Below are 9,990 nucleotides of genomic sequence, written 5' to 3' on the forward strand. Positions count from 1 at the left end.
GGCTAGCCAAGAAGAAACCCAGATATTGGTGGTAGGCCAAATCTGGTACCAAGGCGAGGCGTGATTCAAAAACCGCTACATAGTCAGCAAGGGTTCCGGTATGGCGGACAGCAGCGAACGCTTCATATTCATCCAGAGCACCGTTGTTTCCGAAGCGTTTCATTAGTTCTTGCACAAAATGATCCCAAGAGAGAGTCGGGGTTCGTTTGATCAAGAGTTGGTAGGGCTCGTCCTGCCAACGCGACCATCGCCACCTTTACCCGATTGGCAGCTGGGGTATTCGAAATCAAGAAATATTGCTCGGCCCTGGCTAGCCATCCGACGGCCTCGGAACCGTCGAAAGGAGGCATAGTAAGTGACGCATCGGTCTTGTCCGTGGAATTAGAATCCAAGGTGTCCGACGATTTCTCATCATTTGACCCCGTTTTGCCACTGGATTTCCGCAACTCAGCGATGAGCATCTCGAGTTGAGAAGCCACCTCCGCGATCCGGTCGTCCGTTTTTTGGGACCGGGCGTTCAACACGCCCACTGACGCTTGCAGCGAATCAACACCTTTCTCCAATTCGCCGGTCGCCTTCTCAAATCCGTCCAACCGGGAGTCCGTGTTTCGAGTACCAACCACCATCGTCGCCGCACCAATTTGTTAGAGTTAAGGCCACCAGAGTATGCGAGCACAAGGAGTGCTCAAGATTATCAGTTTAAGAGACACACTAAATGTTGAACACAGATAGAACCAATGGGTAAGGGAAATAAGAACTCGGCTTTATTGATTAAATACTGGAATTGAAATGAATTGAGAGAACAATCCTCACCAAGGAGGCCTGCGACTAAGCGCCCAAAATACTGATTTCCCAAGATGGTTTCTCCTCTCTCGGTTCCTCAATACATAAAGGCTTACAATAACAGATAATGCTAAAAAGATGCAACAATAAATCAGGAAATAATAGCTAACTACTGCCGAGATTTTCTAGCTTTGACTCCTTTTACTCCGCCGTTTGGTTGGGCCAAACTACCTCCCTGCTTCCGCGCTTGTACACTCTGCAGTGCGTATCAATATCACTTTACATACCACTACACAATGTTCCAAAGTGGCATTTAAAAAACAGGATTTGAGTGATGGACCTGTGGCTTGTTCTACTACAGTTGTGAGCCAAAGTCAGCCGTCTTCATTGCAGAGTGATATTGCGAACATTTTGATTACTGATAAAGATAGATGAGTTTCTCAAGGTAAAAGTGAAATAGAAGCTTTAGGACCAATGGTCAAAGAATCAAATACGGATGGGAAACCTACTTCTTCTCAGAGTCCCAATGCATATGTTCATCCAGCTACGCCGCCTGTAAATAAAAAGCCCCATGGCCCCATGTACTGCCAAGCTGCCAGCTAACAGTACTAATGATGTTAATTCTTCCTTGGTCTGTGTTGGACTTGATTCAAGCAGAGACTCTACTGGTACCACCAATGGGAAAATCGAGAAAATACAACCATCTCATTTTATTCCTAATCATGTCCAAGAAAACCTGATTTTGGATGGGGATGCTCAGTTTGTTAGAGGAGCGGTGACTTCTCAGCCACCTGAAACAACTGCACATACGAGTGAGGAGGTGGATTCCACAGAAGTCCAATCTGATTTTAGATTAGAAACGGCGAGTATAGTAACCAAAAATAATTTGTCTGATATTGAAGATGATATTTTGTCTTTTGAAAATCATAGGCTCAAGGATCCCGAGGTTGCTTCTAACAGAAGCAACTTTTCTCATGCCTCTCATCTTTCAAGTCATTCTCATGTTAATTGTACCCTACATAGTAAAGGTGATGCTTCAACCTGTAGGCAGGCTATCGGTAAAGTTTGCAACTATCCCATTGGACATTCTGAAACTATTCTCAAGACTCCTGAGGTTGAGGTTAATAACTCTGAGCATTCTAATTTGTTTCCTTCTAAGGAAAAAAGATCACTGCTAGGGTTATATGATGGTGAACTAAGCTCAGATTCTTTTTGATATGGGGGAGAGCAGGATAATATCAAATATTTTATCTATGGATTTTGATCCATGGGATGAGTCACTGATTTCACCTCAGAACCTTGCTAAGTTGTTGGGTGAAAATGATAAACAACAAGGTTCTTTTGGATTTCCAGGTTCACGGAAAAATAACACTAGCACTCAATCAAGGTTTTCATTTGCAAGGGAGGAGCCTAGGAGCCATGCCTCTGGTTCTGGACAATCTGTTGATTGCTTCACTCGAAATTCTAACCAGCTCTCCTTTGGCCATGAATTCTCCAACAGCAATAGCTTCCAGCTTGAGAAGTTAGATAGTCTCAATGGTTTCCCTGCTTTGAATAGGCTAGAGTCCGAGCTTTTTGCTGACAATCATTCACATACGTCTTCTAACAGTAACTCTGGTAAGTTTGATCTTGTCCATTTTTCGAGTAAATTTATAAAGTTATCTTATGTGATACTTTGGGCTTTGTGTAATCTTATCTTGAATTGTGCCAATGATATGTGATCAGAGCCATACAACATAATAGATCTATTAAATCCTTGTCTTTAGATGATACTAAATGGCTGCACTTGATTTTATGTATCATGAGGATTTGGAATTCGAGGTTTTCCTAGACCAGTATACAAAAGAGCTTTGTTGTTCTCATTGTGATTTGATGACTGGAAATTTCCCACTAATGACGTCAGCAACCCAGCCCCATTTCAAACCCCATATCATACCACATCTCACTTTTCAGCTGTCACATAAGCATTCCACTCAAACCCCAAATATACCATACCCTACCACAAAACCTCTAATTCCATGTTTTATTTTGGTATGCGTTACCAATGAAAATAAATAACTAAAATTACATTCGCCTTGCTGTCCGTGCCCAACAACATTTCGAGACCTTACCGCACCGCAAATTTCGCAGTCTGGTCCCATTTTGGTATGCGTTACCAATTCCATTAGAGCATCTGTAACGCCATGGGCCGGGCCGCAAATCGTGAGTCCCGGCCCGTCCCATGCATTACACGGAAGGGCGGCACGGCTTAGGCCCGTCCCGGGGCCGCGTTCCCGGCCTGGGGAGCGTCCCGCGTCCCGGCCCGGGACGGGGTTGCACGGTGACGGGCCGCATGTCCCGCGTCCCGGCCCAGCGTTACACGCTCTTCGGGCCGGGCCGCAAATCCAATTTTTTTTTTTAATTCGATGTCTATAAATACGAGCTTGCGTTCCATCCATTTCAATCCCGCGTTCCATTTCAATACCGCGTTCCATTTCAATACTCTATTATACCCTTTGTTTCGGCGCCAATGGATTGGTTCAACGGCGATCAACGTGAGATGGAGGAGTTCGTTAACTCGAACAGTTGGTACATACCGTCGTCGCAACCATCGCAGACACAACCTAGTCCGGGAGTCGGTAGCGGCCAAGAGGAAAGCAAAGGGGAAGGCAGTTGCGAGCAACTCCGCTATGGTGCCACCGCCGACCAATCCGTCTCTGGATAAGATGGCCGACACTTTGTCGGAGATGAATATTACATGGCGGATGAGCCAGCTGACGGAGTTGACATCGAGGGATACATCGAAGATGTCGGACGAGGAGATCGAGTTGCACCGTGAGATGATCGCCTACCTTCGCGCCCAAATGAAGAAGTAGTAGTCGTGGCCCGGGTTTCTTGTATTTCAAATTTGCTTCGTCTAGTAATGTAATGTTAATTTCTAACGAACAATGCATTTTCCCGGTTTCAATGGTTCAACGAATTGCGTTTACGAGTTAAATAGGTTGGAGTTGTGAATAGTGTCATTTATTAGTTGCGGCCCTGGCCGCAACCTGCAGGGTTACAGCAGTTGGGGCATGGGCCGCAACTGTAGAGGAATGATGACGTGGAGGGGACTTGGGGCCGGAAATGGGGACGGGGTTAATGATGCCCTTAGGTACTAGAGCTCATACCCCCACCTTTTTTGTGTGTCTGGTTGTGTCATGCGATTAGGGAGTGCTTTGGGTATTTCCTTGCAGTAGCTTTTTAAAGTTATTTAGGTTCAAAGGATAGATTGATTTCTAGCATAACAGGTTCAGAGGTTATGGGTGTCAATTTGCGGATCGTAGAAGTTGTTTCAACACTAAAGTGCCAAAAAATGAAAAAATGACTGGGTCTCCAAAATCAACTCATTTTAGTGAGTTGAACTAAGGTGACTTCAAGCATTTTGCTTATATTTGTTCTGCTTGTTACAATGTTACTTTGACTTGGTGAGGCAGGCTTGTTACTACCTAATTAGGCATACTTTTGTTGTGGCTAATTTTTGCTCCTCACTAGTTTTATGATTTGCCAGTGTTAGTCCTGACATTATTGGTTTCCCTTTAGATTCAGTACTTGTTATAAAAAGAAATAATAACACCAGTTTCAACTTGTCTATCAACGCATTCCTCTGTTTTTTATATAGTACTCGTGTTGGTTTGTCACCCTCCTCATTTTCTTTGCCATTGAACAGTTTCGAGACCTCAGGTATTGGCACCGCCAGGGTTTTCAGTGCCTAGTAGGACACCGCCTCCAGGCTTTACTTCTCAAGATAGAATCGCTCAAATTTTTGATGGCTCTGGTTAGTTTCATGGGCTGTCTTGCTAGTCAAATTTAAGGTTTTTGCTATATATATTGGGACTCTTCATCTGCATAATCTAACCTAGTTTTGTTTTTTTCTCAGGAAATCATTTAGATGATTCTTCCTCTTTGTTAAGACATAGTTATCAGACGCCTCCACTTAGTAATACCATTAGTAATGGAGATGTTGAATTTATAGATCCTGTGATACTGGCAGTTGGCAAAGGTCTACTTCCAGGTAGCATTAATAACTCAGGCCTGGATGATGTAAGGGCACGTTATTCTTCCCAGTTGAGTACAAATGAAGAAGCAAAATTCCTACTTATTTTGCAAAGATCTTTTCCTTCACACCAGAACCAAAAATTTTCCAGCATGGATGAAAATTTATCTCCTCTTGGTGATGCTTATTCTATTTCCTCTAGGGTTCTGGAGAAAACACTAGCCAATAATATGTCTCCGTTATCCCAGTTTAGTTTCCCTCAGTCGAGGAATGGTTTAATATCTAATGGCCAATGGGATGGCTGGAACGAGCTTCAGGCTGGAAACAATTTTGGCATGTCAGAACTTCTTAGGAATGAGAGGTTGGGATATAATAAATTCTATGGTAGTTATGAAGATTCTAAGATTCGAATGCCGAGTTCGGGTAGTCTATACAACGGAACTTACGGGTATTGATATTTGGGCATGGTTGGTGCTGTCAAGAATCATGAGATAGGAATAGTAGTATTTCATGCCACTTTGACAAACCTGCCTAAATTGATTGAACCAATTGGCAGTCAAATTACCGAACAACTTTGTAGTATTTGCTTTAGAGAGTTGGCCAAGATTTGGAAATATTACCAAGTAAGCCAATGGGAGTGAGTTGTGCTTAGTCCGTCAGAGCTACTTTCTGGTTGGTAAAAGGATGAGCCATTCACAAACGTGGATCTGGAAACCAACAGGTAAAATTTCTGCCTCAATTTGTCAAATTCTCTTATTCATTATTAAAGAATCGAACATGAGATCATTTGATGTCTTACATGGTATTCATGATGTCATGGACGATATAAACTACTACACGTTCCTTGCACTCCCTATAAATGTGAAATATGTCAATGACACGGTGTATTGTTGTAGAACAGTTTGTTCCATATCACGCTTGCTTGCTTGCTTGTTTCTTTAGTGAATATATTTTGATCTTGTAAACTCTGCAGCCGGAGCATTAGGCTTGGGGGTTTTGATGGCTACACGATATTCGTCTCTCGGCTGCTGATCCAATCGGAGAGAATTGGATGAATGATATCAGATAAGCGATGCCTTTAATACTCTCATCTGTTCCTGTTGATAATAGAATAGGCAGAAGGAAGTTAGATTTCAGTAATTGCTTCAAACACTTAAATTCTTTGCAGAAACAAGAGTTATAAAAGATACGAATACATCTTCAAAATCCTGGTTGTGTAAACTCTTATTATTCGTTTTGGCATTTAATATTATCTCCTTTGGTGCAAATTATTCGTATTTGTTAGTTTATGTATTCCTTATATAAAGATGGTTGTTTGTTTTAAAAAGGAAGCACATTCGGAAGTGTCCTACATTTCACACTTTCCAAAAATGTCTTCTTATCATTTAAACCATAATGTTTGTACTCAATTTTGAACAATGCACAACAAAAATGTGTCAATGTGTTACGACGGCGAGCACGTAAATATCCAACTCTAAATTTTTGAAGCACGAATCAATAATATTCTAGAAAGAAGCTCATAGTATTATAACGTGCAGCATAATCAAAATAAGGGAGGGGATTAAATATTGAAATTATGATACAATGACACTCTCTGTATCTGCATGTCAGGATCTGATCTGAGAGATGTCGGAGGGATTGGACGAGAAGCAGAGACTGAGGGACAAAGCAGAATTGGAGACGATGAGAATCCTGATGATGCTGCTGCTGCAGTAATTGGTGTTGCACGAACCTGATCATGCATTCGCCACGCCCACTTCACCACTTCCTCTGAACTCGAACCCAACCCGGTTTCCTGCCAAAAAAAAGCAGCAGCATAAGTGAAACATAAGATGTAACATGGGGTCATCATTCATATATATGGAGCTGCAAAACAAGCAGAATGTTGAATGCATTAATTACGTTGAACATATTTGCATTTTGAATATGAAACTGAAACCCCCCCAAATTTCCAATCTCTTTGGAAGAAGGCGTTGAAATCCCCAACTTCAAATCAAGACTGTTATCGTATGAGCTCGACTTGACAGCTTCCTTGTCATAAGCCCTAATTTGCATAAGAGAAGAGATGGAGTTGGGTGTCGACAGGTTTGCGATATCAAACGAATAGCCCAAGAAATGCATCGAATTGCAATGAAAACGCAATCCCCAAACCACTTTCTTTGGCTAATTTACACATTTGAGGAGATGACGAAAGAAGAAATGGCATACTTGTTGGCGGATAGCCCTCTGTATTTGGAGAATCCGGTGGTCCGTCGACGTAGTGTGTGGACAAACTCCTGCTTGGACATGTTCTTCGTCTGCATCATAATATCAGAATATTACACGAATTATATATGTAGAAGATGATGCATCACAATCTTAATTCCCAGACCTGTTTGATATCTTGGTCATACTCGGTGAGGCTGAAGTTGATATCGGCTTCCACGCCACGGAACTTAATTGCAGCTTTGTCATAAGCTCTGGTCACATTAAAAACTCCATCAAACCAAACACCCAATATAGTAGGAGTAATCCATTTGCTTTTACCTTGCTGCGGAAAGAGCAGTGTCAAATCCACCTATTTAAAACAAACACATGAGCATCACGGCCAACCCAAATCTAAAACATATACAAGTGCATTGCAATTGCATACCCAAATAAACTTGTTTCCCACAGTCCCTGCATAAAAAATACTAGTAGATTAATAAAGTTAAAAGTGAATAATGAAAAAAGAAGGTGAGTAGGGAGTAGTAGTACCAAATATGCGACTCCCATCGCCCGGTTCTTCTGTAAAAAGTAACCCCTCTGTATTGGGAGCTTCTAGACCTGGGTCCCCTACGCCCCTTCCGAGGTGGTGCCGGGAACAGCTCCCTCGTCACCACCACCCCACCATCACCATCACTACCGCTCAACCTCAATGCGAACGCCTCCTCGTTGCTCAGATTCAGATCAAACATCACGCCCTACTCTCTCTCTCTTTCTTCAACCTTTTCTCTCTCTACAAATGGACGACCATTGAGAGGAGTTCAATTATAGAAGATGGATGATAACAAGTGGAAATTTCAATACTGTACTTGATTTTATCAACAGATCAATTTATTAACAACATGGAGAAATCATGGAATAAAATATGTCGGTCAATAGATTTTGACCAAATAATAAATGTGACGAGACATTTAATTTTGTAAAATTAAATGATATAGCGTTGATCTACATTTTATGCAGATAAATGTATTATATTCACTTTCTCAAATCCTATTTTCGGTGAGTGAGAAATAGTGGATTAAAATTGGGCATGATTAACTTTTAATTAAAGCTTGGAGTTTGAGCTTAGAGAATAATTAACCAGTGTTAATTATCCCACAAGAAGTGACACATCTTTTAATGTGCTTAAATTAAGTGACTTTATGTTACTTAATAATTATAGTGGACCAATATGGGTGAAAGAGCCCACACGCGCGCACACCGGCGCGCCGCCGCCGCCGCCCGCCCGTGCTCGTGGTCTCGGGCCTCGATTTGGACTTGGACTTGGACTTGAATCTTGGCAATTGGTCTTTGGGTGGTCTTTGGGCTCGGGTCTGTACCCGTAGTAATCTTTTTAGACCACCACTGAGTTAGCAATCTAAGTGGCTTGACATATCGTCAAGCATGACACAGTCAAAGCCTACACGGCTGCCACGTGAGAAATCCACACGCTCCACACACGGAAGGCACACTCCTGCCACAAGCTTGTAACCGCCGACGGTTACGAATGAGCCATGATGAGCCTTCATGGCTTGGCCTATAAATAGGCTAGCCATTCCACTGCATTTTACACATCATTCACAAGCATAACAGCATAAGCTCTCTCCCTCTCTCTGCATTGTTTTTCTGTCGAAAGCTCTGCCCTCTCCTCCATCCAGTTCGTCGGAGCTCTGTTGATTGAGGTGCTGCTTCACCAGAGACGTAGCCGTTTTATCTTTGGGGGTGACACGCCAAACCGAGAGCACTACCGAGGCGTATCTCATCTTGCGGAAAGAGGCCTCCTCGACTCGGCTAAACCACTGTTCACGGTTAATGTTTCGAATTTCTCAATTGTAATTTCATTTCAGTTTCCCCTTTTGTATTCCTTCTTTTGGGTTGTATTACGCCCGATTGTATCTCTTGTAATCCCAGAAATCAACAATCGCAAGACGAGATAACTTGCCTTTGAAGGAATTTGGACTATAAATTGAACTTAACACTTTCGAAACTTTTAACACCTTTGCTGGAGAACATCGCTGCTGCCACCACCGCCGCCGCCATTTCCTCCACCATAGCGACCACTGGACCTGTCAACACTTCGTCGATTCCCTCGATGATGCCCACTCCCGGGCGCTATTCGTCTTCATCAACAACGCCTTGGGAGTTTGTTAACCCCCTTGGGCCCACTGGTGGATCCACCTCGAGTGGATCGGTTGGTTCCACTTTAGTAGTTCCTTTCAGATCCTTTAATGGATCGAGTGCTGGATCGAGTGCCGGGGCCTTCGGGTCTCACACGAATGCTGGGGCCTTCGGGTCTCACGCGGGTGCTAGTCCCTTCGGGGCTGGTACGACCATGGCGGGCTCTATGCCCAACATGAATGGTGGGGGCTCTATGCCCAACCACATTGTTGGCTCCTTCGGGGGCAACGGAATTGGTTCCTTCTATGGACCAAGTGCGGCATCTTTGGCACCAAGAATGATGCCACCTGCCGAGAAGCCACCAAAGTTTGGAGGATCTGACTTCAAAAGGTGGTACCAAAAGATGTTGTTCTACTTGACAACATTGGACGTCGCCAACTTCCTCACGGAAAACGAGCCGCCCGCGCCAAGCGATCAAGAGACCAGGCTCGAAGTCATGGCGGACTATGAAGCTTGGAGAAAAGGAGATTATCTTTGTAAAAATTTCATTCTAAGTGCTTTAGATGATAGTTTGTACAATGTATACTCCATTGTAACCACATCAAAAGAGATGTGGGAAAGCCTAGAAAGAAAGTATAGCATAGATAATGCTGCAGGTACTGAACAAGTTGTACCATCCAAATTTATGGACTACAAGATGGTCGACTCTCGACCCATCATGGAGCAAGTTCAAGAGCTCCAAATGATCATCCACGCACTAGTGGCTGAAGGGATGACCTTGCCCGACAAATTCTTAAGGTGCACGATCATCGACAAGCTTCCTCCTAGTTGGAAGGACTTCAAGAGCTATC

At 43.2% G+C, this 9,990-nt stretch overlaps 2 protein-coding genes across 3 annotated transcripts; one reads left to right on the forward strand and one right to left on the reverse strand.

Annotated features, from left to right (window-relative positions):
- Positions 1-2,000: 2,000 nt before the first annotated feature.
- On the forward strand, positions 2,001-6,069 carry LOC121787544. The gene is made up of 4 exons (XM_042186316.1): positions 2,001-2,400; positions 4,472-4,579; positions 4,682-5,519; positions 5,772-6,069. The coding sequence occupies exons 1-3, from the start codon at positions 2,001-2,003 to the stop codon at positions 5,251-5,253; spliced, it is 1,080 nt and encodes a 359-aa protein (XP_042042250.1). The 3' UTR covers positions 5,254-5,519; positions 5,772-6,069.
- Positions 5,757-7,825, reverse strand: LOC121787552 (ethylene-responsive transcription factor RAP2-7-like). Of its 2 annotated transcripts, XM_042186335.1 has the most exons (8): positions 7,535-7,825; positions 7,431-7,456; positions 7,325-7,355; positions 7,170-7,257; positions 7,007-7,095; positions 6,701-6,842; positions 6,382-6,593; positions 5,757-5,895 (listed from the first exon to the last, which is right to left on the reverse strand). In XM_042186335.1, the coding sequence occupies exons 1-8, from the start codon at positions 7,732-7,734 to the stop codon at positions 5,886-5,888; spliced, it is 798 nt and encodes a 265-aa protein (XP_042042269.1). In that variant the 5' UTR covers positions 7,735-7,825; the 3' UTR covers positions 5,757-5,885. The 2 variants fall into 2 exon arrangements, with proteins under 2 accessions (XP_042042269.1, XP_042042261.1); XM_042186327.1 differs by lacking the exon at positions 5,757-5,895 and having other exon boundaries at positions 6,264-6,593.
- Positions 7,826-9,990: the final 2,165 nt, after the last annotated feature.

This window comes from Salvia splendens, chromosome 2 (assembly GCF_004379255.2).
Source record: "Salvia splendens isolate huo1 chromosome 2, SspV2, whole genome shotgun sequence".
In the NCBI taxonomy this organism is placed as follows: domain Eukaryota; kingdom Viridiplantae; phylum Streptophyta; class Magnoliopsida; order Lamiales; family Lamiaceae; genus Salvia; species Salvia splendens.